Genomic DNA, 17,456 nt, shown 5'->3' with positions numbered 1-17,456 from the left:
TTTGTGACTGTGTGGAACCCAGTTCAGCTACTGATTGACTGGTTGTGTGACTGCAGTACATTGTTTGTTGCTTTCATTTTATGGATCAGTGGTCTCATTAGATAGTAAAATTCATGTTAAATTGCTGTTTTAAGGGGTTGTTTTCAAAAGTCTGGAACGGATTAATCCATTTTGCGTTACTTTCTGTGGGAAGGTGCGCCTTGGTTTTGGAACAGACTTCCAGAATGGATTAAGTTTGAGAATCAAGGTACCACTGTACCAGCAAACTGAAGGAGTGGAGGAAGTGTTTGCGCGACACACCTACACACTGCAGCTGACACTAATGTGTCACGACACACAGTTTGGAAAGCTCTGGCTTAATAAGTGGGCCTCATCCCTTGAGAATGTTCTCTGTGCTGTTTTTGAATGGATATTTCAAATGAAGGCGCTTCACAGAGACTACTAAGATGCTACAGTATTTTTCAGCCAAAGAAAATTAATTTGTGATTTTGAAGGCGAAGTAACTAGAATTGCAGGGAAGACTGTAAATCAGCTTTTGGAATCAGTTACACAGCAATCATTTCCTGCTTTGTAGGAAAGACATCCTAAAGCAAACACACTCTTTGGACTGGCAAATTAGCCAGCCAAACATAGTCATCTGTCAGTTTTTCCGTGCAAGCAAAACAAAATAAAATATCTGAAGGGAGCAAACCTGTGTCCACAAAGCTGGCATAAAAACAAGCCAGTGTGAATTAATCCGGTGTAAAGTTACACCAGACCCAAACCCCATTCAGGAGTGGGGTTGGGCAGCTGCTCCTCCAAAACCTGGCAGAGGGAAAGCAAGCCTTTAAAATAGTGTTCTACAACAGGTTGCCAGGTCATGCGACCGAGCTGATTCTGCTTAAAATGCAGTCTAAGTCCCTCCTCTTTGGACCTGCCCCTGCCACACCCAAGGAACCCTACTTTTGGGGAGACTTACACCACCCTCGGAGGGACGCGGGTGGCGCTGTGGGTTAAACCACAGAGCCTAGAACTTGCCGATCAGAAGGTCAGCGGTTCGAATCCCCGCGACGGGGTGAGCTCCCGTTGCTCAGTCCCTGCTCCTGTCAACCTAGCAGTTCGAAAGCACGTCAAAGTGCAAGTAGATAAATAGGTACCGCTCTGGTGGGAAGGTAAACGGCATTTCCGTGCACTGCTCTGGTTTGCCAGAAGCGGCTTAGTCATGCTGGCCACATGACCCGGAAGCTGTACGCCGGCTCCCTCGGCCAATAAAGCAAGATGAGCGCTGCAACCCCAGAGTCGGCCACGACTGGACCTAATGGTCAGGGGTCCCTTTACTTTACACCATCCTCACCTCAGCCAGCTGAGCAACTTATACCAGCATCTCTCCAGCTAAGTCAAGGTTAGAGACTTACCAGATTCCTGGCTCAGTCAGAGTTAAACCAGAGATCTGCTGCATCCTGAGCTGCTCGTCCTGCCAGATCTTTCCATAGTATTGCCTTCTTAATGCAGTTCAAGAGCATGTATGTTTACTTAAAAGTATCACTATAGTCAACAGGACTTTTCACAAGTAAGTGTGCATAGGTTGCATAGGATTGCACAGTCTTAGTCACCTCAAAAAGGGAAAACTGAGCAACTGCGTTGTCAAGCCTCAAGCTCTGGATAAATGAGCACACTAGTCACTGAATTCATGTCATCCAGGGATTTCAGAAGGATAGGAATAATGAAGAATAAGTAAAGTTAATTGCAGTTCAGTCTGAAAGAGGCTGAAATCTGAAGAAAAATGAGGGCTGCAGGCTGGCAACAATTATTTATAGTGGCTCTCCAATGTATCATTCAGCCACATTTTCAATCAGCTTTGAAATTCAGAAGGAAAGAACAAAAAGGAATGACTGTGATTTTGAATAATTTTAACAGGTTTACTAGATTGTTGTGTTGTTGTTTTTTTTAAAAAAGAATCTATATTGAATTCCAACTCTATCCAGCACATTAAATAAAACAACCTGGCATAAATTCTCAACTGCCTAGAGTGACTATCCTAATTAAATCCAATATTTCTTCTTTGTTACTTTCCTTAATCTGTTGGTCTGTGCTGTTGTGGACAATGAGAGAAACAAACAGGGTAGGAAAGCAGAATTCTTCCATGGTGCAAATTGGCAAGCTCTCTTACTCAAATGAAACTATCTGGAGCAAACAGCCTTTTGATAAAAAAAAGATTGTAGGCCCCATGCAATAGTATCTGGTCATTACACGAAATAAAGTTTTTTTAAGGTTCAATAATTTGCATCAGTTATGTTTAATGAATATCACATTGACAGTGGCTCTTAGTGCCACGTGACTTGCTAATTCATGGTCTAAAAACCTCATATTCAAGACCTGTAGTATGCTTTTTGATGTCCTTAAAAACCTAATACAGTACCATGTACTGGTTCACCAAATTTCCCACCTAATTGCCCAACTATATAGGCCTTCTAGGTCTAAGCCATGTGAAGAAGGTTGTAAAAGCTCATTTTAAAAATGCATTCAAGCCTGGGTACCATACATACTGAAACTATTGATTTCAAATGGGACTTAAGCACTGCTAACTCTCCAGAGGATAAGACAACATAACCTTTTTTTTTTGGTTCCTATATCCTCATTGTGGTGAGCAAAAAATGATGAGAGGCCTGGTTTGCACAAATCATTTTTTTCAGCTCTTTTCTTCTTCCAGTCTCACAAGATAAAGTTGTCTAGGTACCATAGAAGCTCCATTGATGCAAGAGCTTTGTATTGGTGCTCTTTGTGATCAAAGGAAAAATAGTATTTTTTCCCCCTGCAGTGATGGCAAGTCTTTCTGGGACCTTATTTTCTAGTGGAAAGAGAAGTTTGACTCTAAATCTTAAATTTTAAATGTATTGAATTAGGTAACATAAAAAAGATACAAAGAAGAAAAGTCAAATACAATGAGGAAATACTTCTTTCAATTTAACTGAATTTAATTCTCGTGAAACTGAGAAACAAATCACTCCAGCTAAATCAGAAGTCTGGAACACAATTCTGGAAATCTACCCTGCAATGGAGTGTATAAGCGAATGCTGATTTTCTTTCATTAATTTGGCAAAAATAGTCCATAGTACATATATTATTAAATATTGATAACAGTATTCTTATTACCTAGATGACATGAAATAAGGCTTCCAAATTAATTCAGAGATTTTCAGCATTCTCATTCTTACAAAACTGTTTGTCTTTTACCCATCAGTTTTGAGCACAGATCTTCCATGAACTTTAAACTTTATTTCATTTTTGATAAATCCAGAATACAAGCCCCCACTTCCCTTTACTCTCCCTGCACTATACATTTCCCCCAGACAAAAATCAAAGACATACCTTTACCCAACTGGAAGTAACACATTGGATGAATTTGATTGGTATACTAAACGCAAGCCATCCAATTAATCTTGTTTACATGTCCTGAAAATTATAGATGGCTTAGAACTTTGAAAATACACTTAAAACTATCAAAAATAGCTGTAGTTTAAAATATTTGTCTCCACATTATTAAAGCTATTGTTAAATAATATTTTTATAAATGCCGAGTACAAATAGATAAAAAGTGATAAATCATGGTATAAAAAGAAAGAGACCCTTTTCAGGAAAATGTATTTGCAATTCAACTGATCATATAAAAGCATAAATTAAAAAAAGTTTATATATTTTTATGTGCTATGGTTTCACCATTCATTGTAACTACATTCCAGAATACTGCAAGAGAGGTCAGGGCACATTGTTCTTGTGCATGTAGCACAGTGACCATAACTTTTACACTGAAGTCACTCTCATAACCACCTCTCCAGAGCTGTTGTCATCTGATGAATCCTCCTGAGGTCGCATTCGACTGAAGAGATGTAACAAAACATAGCCACACTGAAATCTTGGTGAGGTTAACTGTGTTGGATGAACTAAACTTCTGTTTCTAAATGCATTTAGTGGTAACCACAAAGTCCTAGATGTTGTGGATTCTCCTCGGTTGCTCTCTTCTATGTCTGTAGCTTTATCATAATTTAATACATCCCAGTGCAGATTGACAGCCCGCCAACGCTTAAATACTCTGCAAACTGAGGCCCCTTCATGCACAATAAGTCCTGAAAGTAAAAGAAACAAATTATTCACGCCCTCAGTTCTACACACCGAGCACATTTATTTGTTAAATAAGTGGCATTAGAATTGAATTAGTACCCTGAGCCAAAGCACAGGTAAACCCAAGTAGCTGAATTACAGGTGGCCAGGACCCATTTATATATGTTGTAATAAACTGATACGCATGCAGGCATTTTTTTTGGTTCTGAGCAAGAGAAAATGATGGTTTTTAAACTTATACTACCATAAATGTTTCATTTGTTTGCTGAATCAGTATAAGTTGGCGACACAGCACATACATTATAAACCTAATCAATTACATCATAAATCTGATCAATTATATAATTTTATAATTTATTAAAGGCCAGCCTTTAAAGAAAGAAAGCTAAATATAAACAACTGTGACTTCTTGTCTTAATAATAATAATAATAATTTTTATTTATACCCCGCCCTCCCCCAGACAAGGCCGGGCTCAGGGTGGCTAACAAGCAATAATAAAAACAAGTTGAAGGAATAGAACTTTAAAAAGATTAAAATACAACATTAAAATATTGAAACATTAAAATATTAAAATGCAGCCTCATCACAGGAGGAGAAAGGGAAAAGAAAAAAGAAAGAGGGGGAGGGAATCAAATTGGCTCCAAGCCAAAGGCCTGTTGGATTAGACTATCTGGTATATGTAGTCCAGCAATGTGTGTACATGCATGTATTGTGTGTGTACATATACAATAAATTAATGCAGTGTGAGACTTAGACACTGCAACAGCAAAGTATGCTAACCCTGCAGGTGCTAATATAAAACCTGTAGCTACAACTGAGCCATAATTAAGCACTTTTAACCACTTCTAACATTATTATTAATTTGTTATTTGCATCCCATCTTTCTGTTCATCAAGTTCCCCCAGATGGCTAGCAACAATAACAAAGCGGAACAAATTAAAACAATTACACACACACAAACACACACAAAATAAGAAGTGAATTAAAAAATGCAACAGGGACATCAGCAGACAACAAAATCAAGGACATGTTCAAGTTTCATTGAGGCCAAACACCTTCTAAAAAACCCAATGTTTTCACTGTGCATCAAAAACGAAACAAAGAGAGAACTAAATGAGTTTCTTATGAGACAGTATAAGCCTGGATACCACCACTGAAAACACTCTAGTGACCACCTGCAGCACCTCAGACAGTGGGGGTAGGGATACAAAACAGAGCCTTAAATGATTATTTGGGTAACCAGGTGGGTTCAAACAGCAGGAGACTTCAAGGTTATAATATTCAGAATAAAAACAGTACTTTGAATTGGGCTTGAAAACAAACTGAAAATCAGTGGAGATGATGTAATAAATACTGAATCATAGCAGAATCATAGCACTGTAGAGTTGGAAGGGACCCTGAGGATCATCTAGTCCAACCCCCTGCAATGCAGGAATATGCAGCTGGTCCATACAGGGATCGAACCTGCAACCACTGGACCTATTTGCTCCTTGTGTCATGTCCCAATCCCTTTGATATGCCAGGCTTTGTGTACAAATAACTGCTGTTGGGCAATTTTAAAATCTTTGCTTTATTTATTGTTGATTAAAAACTTTACACTTGAGAACTTTGCTGATGTATGATTTCTACTTCCTGAAGAAACAGACATACATTTATATATGTAAGGGAAAAAAGCATATTCCAAATTATTTCTTATCAACTTTAACAAAATGAATGAATCATTTCATTTTTTGACCTTACCTATGCACACCAGATCCATAAAACCATACATTCCATAGCAGATTTGAAAAAGGACATCTTTTCTTTGCCATACTGCATAAGGACTGAAGGCTGACCACAGAAGCCAAGTTACACTTGCTACTAAGAACAGTGATCCCAACATTACAGCAATCATCTGCACTTTCTCAACCAGTGTTACAGTAATGCTTTGCCACTAGAAGGAAGAAGACATAATAAGGTATAAAATGTTTACAAAAACATTGAAGGTCTGTTATGACAACCCATGGAAATGTTCATAGAGCCTTTTTACATGTATGCTGCATTATACCTGTGCAATAGGCTCCTCCATCCCTCTCATTAAATCTGCTTAAACTTGAAGAAGTTTAAATAACAGCTTGGAGTGTCACACAGAAATGACACGCTGCTTAGAAATGAAAGTTAAATACTTGGTGCAAATATAGAACCATGTGAACACTATAATTATTATTTATAAAAATATTTATATATCACTATTCATAAAAATATCAGTGCCATTTACAAGAATTATACAATAAAAACCACATAAAAATGTTGAAATAAGAAATCACCTAACAGTTATGAGAAAATATATCCCTAATTTCCTGCATAAACTTTATATGTACTTAACAGTGTAATTCTATACACTGAAGAAGAATGATTAAAAAACTTCCACTGTTTTCAATGAGACTTAATCCTAGGAAAGCAGGTATACAATTGAAAATTATCTCTACCATGGAAATCAGAAAAACTTTAAAAGCTTTTGACTTAAGCTGAGTCAATAGATGGACTATACTTGAAAAATGTCTCCAGGGAAATCCTGCTACATAAAACAATGTTGTTTGTGCAAGAGAGAGAGAAAGAAAAACCAACATATGCTCATGTGGAAAATAATTTTATCCTTCCAAAATGCTCTTTTTAAAAATGTAGAACCCAACATTATTTTTGATGAAGGAAAAGAACAATGCTCAGCCAAAATAATTTTTTAAGCTTGTCAACTTCGGCTATTTAGTAAAACCTCTGGAAAAAAAACAGTGAGAGAAGCTATCAAATTACAGGCATTTTGGTTATAGCTATTTCCTCACATTTATCAAAGAAAGACAGAACTACATTCATCACTACAATGGTTACATCTCAAGTTCATAACCATATGAACATTTCATATGTTGCTTCAATGAAATTTTAAAAGATTGATTTTTTTAATGTCTAAAAAGTATGTGCTAGAATAATACATAAAAGAATTGTTCTATTCTTACTAGTGTACTGGTATTAGTATATAACCATGCAGTTGTGGGAGACCTTAAATGTAGAAAATAATGGCAGCAGTGTTAGCCCATAAGAGAAATCCTGAAACCATATTATGACAATGCCTTTATTACAATAAAATAAAAACAAAACCACAAAATAGTGTGCAAACTTTTAGGTTCTCCCAAGCTCTTCAACATCTAACCTGATGATTAATATTGGAAAACATGAAAGCTTGCACACTATTTTTTGTCATTTTCAGTTTTTCTGGTTACAGAAAAATTTCCCTGGAAATAAAATTGGTTTCAATTACCACAAGCTCTACCTCCCCTTTTTCCCAGTAGGCAACAGTCACCATTGCTCTCTACTTCAGTTAGAAATTATACCAGGGCCGGCCGCAGACATTTTGGCACCTGAGGCAAACCACAAAATGTTCCCCTCCCCACCAGGGAAGAAGGGATGAGTGAAGATGCACATCAGGAACAAGGGGAGAATAAACATCTACATTGGGAGCAAGGGCAAGAGGAGACCAGCAGCACCTCCTATTCACCAAGGGGCAGCTGTAGAGCTGGTACAGGGGGTGGAGCAGCTGCTAAGGAGGATGCAGATCCAACACAGCTATCACTGCCACTGTGGCAACAGCAGCAGCAGGCAATGTATTCCTTGGAGGCTGGATCTGTTGCCCCCGTGGATCCTCCCTCCCAATGTGGTCACCTCACCTTGCCTCATGGATGGGCCGGTCCTGGATTATGCCCTATGTAAGCAATTGAGATAATGGAAAGAGGAATTGTTGGCAGCCAATAAGCATGGATCAACCCTGTTTGTCTAACAGAATATACACTAAAACAGATCCCCCAAGTTATTAGCACTTTGGACCAGGATGCATAACCACGTGGGCTAGGAAACCAGGGTAGGAGTGGCAAGAAGTAGAAGAAAGAGGGATGACAGCAGATGAAATAAGCCCTGTGACCTTGGCATAGTGAGGTGTCAGCAACTCACGATAGATCCTTTCATTGTCTCTGGGAGACAATGTGACTAGAATGTTCATGTGATCTTAACGGAATTGTGCCTAGAGATTCTTTGCCAAATAAGATAATTACTACTGACATTAAATATTTCTATGTGTCAAGACAAAGAGGAGCATGACTTGTCAGGGGAATGCCGCGAGGTGAGAGCATCCCCCCTCCCAAATTGAATGAGACATAATACAGTCTAATCCTCTTAGGTGGTCTGAAAATCTAGTAATACAACATGTGAGGGGTGCCATGAGAGCCAACATGCTATCTCTGCCCCCAATCATATTGTTTTCTATAAGTCGAAGGGTCCCTGTTCCTACTCATGTATGCTCTTTGTGGGATATAGGACCCTGCTTCAGACAGATGCCCTTCAACTCATGAAGGGCAATGAGGCAGAACTAGCACATTCATCTCCTCACCCCCTTCCCCATCCAGCCAATGGGTTATAGTCCCAGATTTCCAGAATCCCTAAAGAAGGCTTTAGATCAATTCACAATGGTGGGGAGTAGTGGGGAAAGTGTGTGCTAAAAGTTTGTAATTTAATCTGTGTGGGGAAATCTGTATGTTTTGATAGTGGTGCTGAAAAAATAAGTGCTTTGATAACTTCCTACAGCAGAGAGGTAGAATGAACAGGAATAAATGTCTTGCACATTTTACACATTGTAGCTGCCAAGCTCTTTATGTATTTGGGAGCCACAGAGTGAAGACAAAAACTGTTTCAATACTAAATGATAAAATATTACAAAGCCTTTTGGGAAGAGTGAATTATTGTGCCCTATTCAACCCAGGTGAGTGAAACTCCATTCATCACTGCAGAGAGGTAGGAAACATTCTCTTCTGGACAGCCTTCTGGGAGCCATATGCCAGTGGCAGGTGGAGCCAGAAACAAAAGTGGACATGGTAACAGACAGAGCCATTAATATGAATGCCGCTTCTGTAGACTAGTTTCTACACACATTCTCACACCCTTCTGAATCCTCCATCCAGGCAAACAAGCAAGATTATCAGCCCAGCAAAAAAACTCCAAGAGGGTGCAAAGCAAAGCTGGGGGTGGTATGGCCTGGGAGAGGGTGGGTGTGACTAGGGAGTGGGGCTGTGAAGATTGTCCTGAGTGCCAGATAGATAGGCCTGAAAGGCTTAATTCACCCCACAGCCTAAGCTTCTCCATCCCTGGTCTTAGAGATTTAACTAAATAAAGGAAGTGGCAGGTTTTCTGTCAGATATAACCTATAGGGTTAATCAGAATTTCCAAATTTAAGAAAGCTAGGAATTTTAGAAATAGGGCTAAAAATGCATTTTTTAAAATTCTAGTCCAACTCTCTTCTTTTTTTTAATGTATTTTTATTAAAGATTTTCTTGGTTTACAAAAAATATGTATAATCTCTCTCTCTCTCTCTTTTCTCCAAGTAACATTTTTTACAGATCAGTTTCATTTGTTGAGACATTATGAAGAAGAGGGGGAAAGGGGGGGAGGGGAAGATAGGTGGGGTGGGTGGCGATGTTTCTATTATACTTAATATATGTGTGGTTTTGTGTCAGGGTCGCTTGAGCAGGTTCTCTGCTATTCACTTGTGTTCCTTTGGTGGTGAGAGAGGTTGGGGTTGGCCTAGGGCGTGGTTGTCTGGTTGTTTGTTTGTTTGTGATTGGCTGTAGTGATCTTTGTTTTCATGTGTGAGTGGGGTGGGTGGGTGCTTTCGATCAGGTTAGCCGTACTGATTTGTATGCTGTTGGTGGTTTCTTGTCGTTGTCTTGTTGGGCTGTGTATGTGATAAAGGGGAGCCATACCAGGATAAAGGCATTTTCTTCCATTTGTCCCCGTGTCAGTTTCAGTTTATTGGTTAGTTTTTCTAATAAGGCTGTTTCCCATACTATTTGGTACCATTGGTCCATGCTTACACCTGACAGGTCTCTCCAGTGTCTGGTTATGGTGTTTCTGGTTGCTGAAAGTAGGTGGGTTCTTTGTGGTGTAAATGGGCATTATTGTCTTGGAAGATGTTTAGTAGGGCCAATTCTGGGGTGATTTCTAATACTTGCTTAGTTATTTTACATATTTCTCGTATGGCTGTTGTCCAAAATAGTTGGATTTTGGGGCATTCCCACCACATGTGGAGGTATGTGCCTATGGAGGTGCACCCTCTCCAGCATTTTGGTGAGGTTCCTGGGTGTATTAGTGTTAGTTTTCTTGGTGTTAGGTACCACCTGTAGGTGAGTTTCAGAGTGAGTTCTTTTCTTTTTGTTGATATGGATTTAAAGCGGGGTTTAGACCACATTCTGATCCATTGAGTGGGATTAATCTCATAGTCTATGTCATCTTCCCATTGTTTTTTGATTGTGTCTAGGGGGTTTGTGGGATTTTGGAGTAGTATTTTGTATATTGCAGATACCATTCCTTTACCGTGTCCCTTTGTTGTTAGGAGGATGTTTTAGAAGGTTGTCAGGGGCCTAGTTGCTGCTGATTTTACTGCCGGATTGTTTAAGAGGGCATGTAATTGGTGTTGTGCTAACCAGAGCATTTGGGTGTCTTCTAGTTTGTCTTGTATTTCTTGTGTTGGCAAACGTTTGTTATTTTTAAAAAAGTCTATTAGGCGATAGAAGCCTTTGGTTTGCCAGGTTTTTATCTGGAGGTTTCGTGCTGCATAGTGGAATAATGGGTGGTACACCAGGGGAATTAGTGGGGATGGGGTTGGGGATAGTTTGCCTAGTCCAACTCTATTCTAATTGCAAAATTTGTTATCTACATTGGGTGGGAACTCCATCAATGGAAACCCTGTGCAAGGACTTCTGCTTGTACAACGGCGCTTCCCCCCCCCTTCCCCTGTGTGCCCCCCACCAGAGGCGCCCTAGATGACCAAAATTTGTTGTGCACACCCCTCCCAGCCCTTGAGCTGTGCTGGGCTTTCATAGAATCATAGAGTTGGAAGAGACCACAAGGGCCATCGAGTCCAACCCCCTGCCAAGCAGGAAGAGGTGTAAATTTAAAGAGGCGTAAGGGCTCCAACAGTATAGTGGATTAATACACTGGGTTTGCAAAATCCCAGTGCAAATGGCAGCTTCAGTGGAGGAATTTTCATCAGAATCACAGCATGAGAGAAATGCGCAAAGGCGCATTTAACATCATGTCTACAAAAATATTGCACACTGATATCAACCCTTGTACCTTGGACAATGTAAAGGAGCATAAATCTGGCAAAATCGGCCCTTAATTTCTCAGGATAATCTTCACTATATCATTTCAACTTGCACGTTACTGATTTAGAGATTTGGCACTTATCAAAGCACTGCCAGGCATAATTTAATTTCTGGAGCATTCCTATGTTGTCAAGCGAATTTAAGCAGAACCTAAACAGCTCTTAAGGTATGATGAAGTTAAGAACTTCTTTAATGCCTAAGCTTGATGTTACCATATTTTTCCTCACTGCTGAACTGAATGGGAAATATTTACTGTGTCTTATGATAAGGACATGCTGACTCAGTGAATGGAGATCAGTTAATAAAATGATGAATAAACCAAAGTATAAAAAATTGTTACTGTATTCATACAATCTGTATGATTATTGGAATTTTGAAATGTTACCTGACAAGGCTTTTTCATTTTAATTGCTATAACATGGTATCTGTAACAGCAGAGTTCACAAGTCCAGGACCCTCTTTCACTAATCCATTTCAATAGGCAAAGTTGATGTGTATACCGAACTGACCCATCACATCGACAGGGATTTAACAATTCGCCCTAGGAAAAATAACAAATAGGGTTAAATGTCATAATAAATATAATATTAAGCTTCCAAATCCTTGAACAGTGTCTCTTAAAATCAGTTTGCTGGCATTTTTTTTTTTAAAAAAATATATTAGCTGGAATAACCTCCCCTGGCCCCGACCACCAGTTTATTTTGGAAATATTATTCAATATTCTCCCATCCCAGGGTCACAAAAAAGAAAGGAAAAACATATAGACAAATTAACTCTTTGAGCAAAGAGCAATACTATTTGTATTGTATTTGCAAAAATGTTCGTTTGCAATTTTTGAAATTTTTGCAATCTATGTACTAATAAAAAATGCATGACATCCAAGGGACCTTCATATTTTAAGGTGTTTTATATAGTGCATACAATCATTTTAGAGCAATAAAGTAAGGTTGCATTTATTCTGGTGGCATATGCATTTTTTGTCATGAGAGTGCACAGGCCACACCTGTAATATATATGATGAGCTCTGAAATTGGCTTGCCAGTGAGCATTAATGGTGAATGTGGCATCTAATAATATCTCCTGCAGCTTAACAAGAGTCTCAAATCTAAATGTCCATCTTAAAATAATGCAAATTTTGAGGATTTTTTTATATGCCTAGAACACTTAGGCATATGTAGGTAACTACTGAGTACAGATTTCAACATTCACTGAGTAAGTCTTTGTCATTTGGTGATTCATCAGCCTCTTTCCTTGGCTCCCGCAGGTCCATGCCTCCGTTCTTGTATAAAATTAAACCTTTCCCTAACGCCTTTCCAAGAATCCTAAAGCTTCTTTCCCACTGCTTCACAAAAACTTAAAATTCAAAATTCCAAAGAGTAAAACTAATTACGCCACTATACAAAAAGTGTAGAATATGCAAAGAAACCATTACTAGACATATCTAATACACATAGTCACATATTCTGTACCGCTGCAATGCAGAATTCCAGAGCATCACATTAGACTATGTTGGAGTTTTGTCATCCGCTTACAAACAATCACGCACAACAGATCACTATCACCAGCACACATCCTGTTGAAGTAGCTCTTTACTGTAGTCTGGAGAAGGGAAGTCTCTTGACGTTCACTGCAGAAACCTTGGAAGAAATTCAGTTGCTATCTGCAATCAGTTTTCACTGCATAGAAACTTTGGGCCCATTAATTTAAACAGCACAGTGAACCACAAAGTGAGCCATAAGGTTTCAAACACAGGAAATTGTCACCTGATAAAACAGCTCTAAGGCTGTAATGACAGATTTAAGAATTCCCACTAATTTGGTAGAATAGGCAAGGGAACCAAGTGGGGGAATACGGAACTCTTTCTGTTTAAGTCGACAGCTTTGACTCTTTATTAATGACTTAGAGAAAGAGGGGACAGCAGGCATTAAACTGTGGATTATACAGAACTAATAGTCTGGAAATCCTTTCAAAGAGTGGTTACAAAATCCAGCGCTATGTCAATAAATTAAAGATATGGAAATGTAAAAAATGGAACATGTAGGCACCAATGTAAACTACTGTATGACTGGGGGATATTTGGCTAGCAATTTGAGATTTCTACAAATGATTTAGGACAGCCTTCCCCAACCTGGTGCCCTCCAGACGTTTTGGATTCCAATTCCCACAATACCTGATCATTGGGCCATGCTGGCTGGGGCTGGTGGTAAAAGGTAAAGGTAAGGGACCCCTGACAGTTAAGTCCAGTCACAAACGACTCTGGGGTTGCGGTGCTCATCTCGCTTTACTGGCCGAGGGAGCCGACGTTTGTCCGCAGACAGTTTTCCCGGGTCATGTGGCCAGTATGACTAAGCCGCTTCTGGCGAAACCAGAGCAGCACACGGAAACACCGTTTACCTTCCTGCAGAAGTGGCACCTATTTATTTACTTGCACTTTGACGTGCTTTTGAACTGCTAGGTTGGCAGGAGCTGGGACCGAACAACGGGAGCTTACCCCACTGCGGGGATTCAAACCGCCGACCTTCTGATTGGCAAGCCTAATTTAGGGTTCCTGGAAACAACAGGTTGAACACAATGTGTCAACGGTGGGGTATTGTAACAAAATAACAATGCCACTGATAAAGGGGAAATAGTATTTGTCACAATACATATAAAAATGGAAAAGACTTTACTAAAGGTTGGAGGAGAAGAGTATGGTTACCTTTGATAAACTAGACAGGATGTGGAAGGAAATATATATCCTATAAATGGCCTTCTTTGAAGGTTTTTGAGAATAGATTAGGCATAATCTACTGGGAATGCTCTAAGTATATGACATCCTGGTTTAGGGCATACTGTTGATTCAGATAACTTCTTTCTCTACAAATTACCAAGCAGAATGGAAAGAGAGTTAATACCAGACTACGTAGAGAAACAAGTCACATTGGTGATAGGTGAAGTTGAGCAGGGAGACATACATACATCCTTGTGCAGAGCTATACATATACAACTGCATACAGTGTTTAATGGACTGGAGGAAATTGGTATTTAATTGATTTTAAAAAACAACAACTTCCCTTTCTTATAAGTCTCTGTCTCTTTCTTGGCTCCAGAAAAACACATTCACCTATATATGAAGTCTAGGTTGGCAGCGAGCAAAAAAATGAGACTGAGGGCTAATATTAATGGAAAATCAAAGAATCATAGAATTGTAGAGGTGGAAGGGGATCATCTAGTCCAACCCTCTACAATACAGGAATCTTGACGATGTAGTGCTGGCTGCTTGTTGAGGTTTGAGAATCATGCCTCCCTTCATGTGCCTTGTAACTTCCTACAGTTTGACAGTTCCACAGGAAAAGTTATCACACTACCTACAAAACAGCATGATGTGTATCTATGAGCTGCAGTAATAAGCACATGTTACCATCTAACAACCCAGCTCCATCCACTTAATATTGTAGGTGATAGATACACCACTGTGCTTGCCAATAGCTTTAGTTTCTGTTTTCAAATACATATTTATCCCCACTGGCCTATTCATCAGTATTCCGCATTCTCTACCAACTGCACATTTACATCTAAAAATGACCAGTGCCTCTACTGCTTATAAACACTGGTTAGATGTACATGGTTCCACACAACTTCTCTGCATAATACCTCACACAGGAATTGGCAATTAAGTTACGACATACTTATGATTTAATAACAAATAAACTTTATCCATATTTGCTCCCACCAAGCCTAGTGGGGGCATGACTACTTAGCGGTTAAGTCTGAGGATCTCTCACGCTTAAAATTTATAAACAAGCAAACAAATAAATAAAACAATTATCCATTTCTGCTCCCATCAAGCCAAGAAGAGGCATGTCCATTCCGCTTCCTTGTCACAGTGCATGGCACAGTTAAGTCTGCAGATCTCACACTTACAGATATTTGTTTATTTACTATGAAGTTGTATCTGCTCCCACCAAGCCCGGAAGGGGCATGACCACTCTGCTTCCTTGCCACAGCGGGTGGGGCAGTTAAGTCCGTGGATCTCACTTTAATAAATAAGCAAGCAAGCAAGCAATTATGGGCATCTGCTCCCACCAAGCCCGGAAGGGGCATGACCACTCTGCTTCCTTGTCACAGCGGGTGGGGCAGTTAAGTCCGTGAATCTCACTTTAATAAATAAGCAAGCAAGCAAGCAATTATGGGCATCTGCTCCCACCAAGCCCGGAAGGGGCATGACCACTCTGCTTCCTTGCCACAGTGGGCAGGGCAGTTAAGTCCGTGGATCTACAGTGGTGCCTAGCAAGACGAAAAGAATCCGTTCCGCGAGTCTCTTCGTCTTGCGGTTTTTTCGTCTTGCGAAGCAACCCTATTAGCGGCTTAGCGGATTAGTGCTATTAGCGGCTTAGCGGCTATTAGCAGCTTAGAAAAAGGGAGAAAAAAGCGAAAAAAATCGCAAGACTCGCAAGACATTTTCGTCTTGCGAAGCAAGCCCATAGGGAAATTCGTCTTGCGAAGCGCCTCGAAAAACGGAAAACCCTTTCGTCTAGCGGGTTTTTCGTCTTGCGAGGCATTCGTCTTGCGGGGCACCACTGTAACTTTAATAATAAATAAACAAATATCCGTATCTGCTCCCACCAAGCCCAGAAAGGGCATGACCACTCTGCTTCCTTGCCACAGCGGGTGGGGCAGTTAAGTCCGTGGATCTCACTTTAATAAATAAGCAAGCAGACAAGCAATTATGGGCATCTGCTCCCACTAAACCTAGAAGGGGCATGACCACCCCGCTTCCTTGCCACAGCGGGTGGGGCGTTTAAATCTACGGATCTCACACTTACAATTTAATAGTAAATAAATAAATATCTGCATCTGCTCCCAGCGAGCCCTGAAGGGGCATGGCCGCTCCGTTTCCTAAGTCAATGGGATCACCTCGGCGGTCACACACATCCCCCCAAGTCCCAGCCAACACTCCGGTACTGTTACCATCCCGGCGAAGCGAGACGCGGGATGCCCCTTTCCCTACGACGGCGGCGGCGGGCGCTGTCCGCGGTGCTGACGGCCGCCCTCGCCTGCCCGGCGTTGGAGAGCCACGTGCGCGCGGCTCCCTCCTTCCCTGCCCGCCCCCGCCCCCCCGCCCCAGCCCGCGTCGCGTCATTTTAACCAAGGCGTGTGGGGCGAGTCTCTCCCCCCCCACACACACACTCTCTCTGCGCCCCTCCGTCCCGCCTCGGCGCTCACCTGCTCGGCGCCCTGGAAGCAGATCTTGCAGATGGGGCCGGCGCCGCCCCCGCCGCCATCCCCGCTGCTGTTGCTGCACACCGAGCGCGTCTCGGGCTTCTCGCCCCGGACGGCGGCGGCCGTTACCTCAGGAGCCGGCGGAGGAGGAGGCGTCGCCGTCGTCGCCTCCGAGCGCGGGGCGGGGCCCTCCGGCGGTTCGCCGGGGCTGCCGCCGCCACCGCCGTTGCTGCTCATGGGGGGCCCCCTCACAGACGCGCGCGCGTGCGTGCGTGTGTCCCCCCCCCTCCCACGCACGCCCAGTCTCGCCCCCTCCCCCTCTGCGGAGGGGAGAGAAGGACTGGGACACGGGCACGAGCCTCCCGGCTGGCTGGCGAGGGGAGCGGTGGCCGCGTGCCGAGCCGCCGCCGCCTCCTCCTCGCGCGCGCACCCCTCCCTCCCTCCCGCGTAGGCTTTAGTGCCGGCGCGCGACTCCCCTCCGCATCTGACGCCTCAGAACGCGGCGGCGAGAGAAACCGTTGGGAGACCGTTGGCGGGCGCGAGCCCAGGTGGGGTGGGGGGAGGGGCGTGGGGATGGGGGGGGGTGGGAAAGCGCGCCAAAGGAAGACGCGCGCCTCGTCACTCGCGGAACCGCCGCATAAGGAAGCCGGGCACACGCGCTCTGCCGCCCCCCACCCGCCCGCCCCCCAAAATAGTGACTGGCGACGTCCCTCAGCCACCCGCCCTCCCTCCCCGTCGACATAGTTGCCTGGCTACCTTTCCCCTCACCTCACAAAGGGGCCAAATGTCCTCTTCTTGTGGGGTCACGTGGTTGTTTTACCTCAGGTTTCCTTCGAGGGACTTGTCTGGCGTCGAAGCGGATTCGCCTCGCTGTCGTTGAAATTCTACTCAGTAGTGATCCAGAGTGGATTCCAATGTAAAAACTGGAAACACCGTTGCAGGATCCCCCCCCCCAAAAAAATAGACCAGAG

The 17,456-nt window shown here is 42.1% G+C and overlaps 1 protein-coding gene across 2 annotated transcripts; it reads right to left on the bottom strand.

The window, feature by feature from the left end:
• Window positions 1-3,652: 3,652 nt before the first annotated feature.
• On the bottom strand, window positions 3,653-17,156 carry MARCHF11 (membrane associated ring-CH-type finger 11). 2 transcript variants are annotated; one of them, XM_081873160.1, is made up of 4 exons: window positions 16,489-17,060; window positions 11,669-11,824; window positions 5,840-6,032; window positions 3,653-4,103 (listed from the first exon to the last, which is right to left on the bottom strand). In XM_081873160.1, exons 1-4 carry the CDS (start codon window positions 16,720-16,722, stop codon window positions 3,781-3,783), a joined length of 906 nt encoding a protein of 301 aa, XP_081729286.1. In that variant the 5' UTR covers window positions 16,723-17,060; the 3' UTR covers window positions 3,653-3,780. The 2 variants fall into 2 exon arrangements, with proteins under 2 accessions (XP_081729286.1, XP_081729287.1); XM_081873161.1 differs by lacking the exon at window positions 3,653-4,103 and adding an exon at window positions 7,798-7,832 and having other exon boundaries at window positions 5,870-6,032; window positions 16,489-17,156.
• Between the last annotated feature and the right edge of the window lie 300 nt (window positions 17,157-17,456).

This window comes from Podarcis erhardii (assembly GCF_964252035.2).
Source record: "Podarcis erhardii genome assembly, chromosome: 8".
In the NCBI taxonomy this organism is placed as follows: Eukaryota; Metazoa; Chordata; class Lepidosauria; order Squamata; family Lacertidae; genus Podarcis; species Podarcis erhardii.
This window is presented reverse-complemented; position numbering and strand designations above follow the sequence as displayed.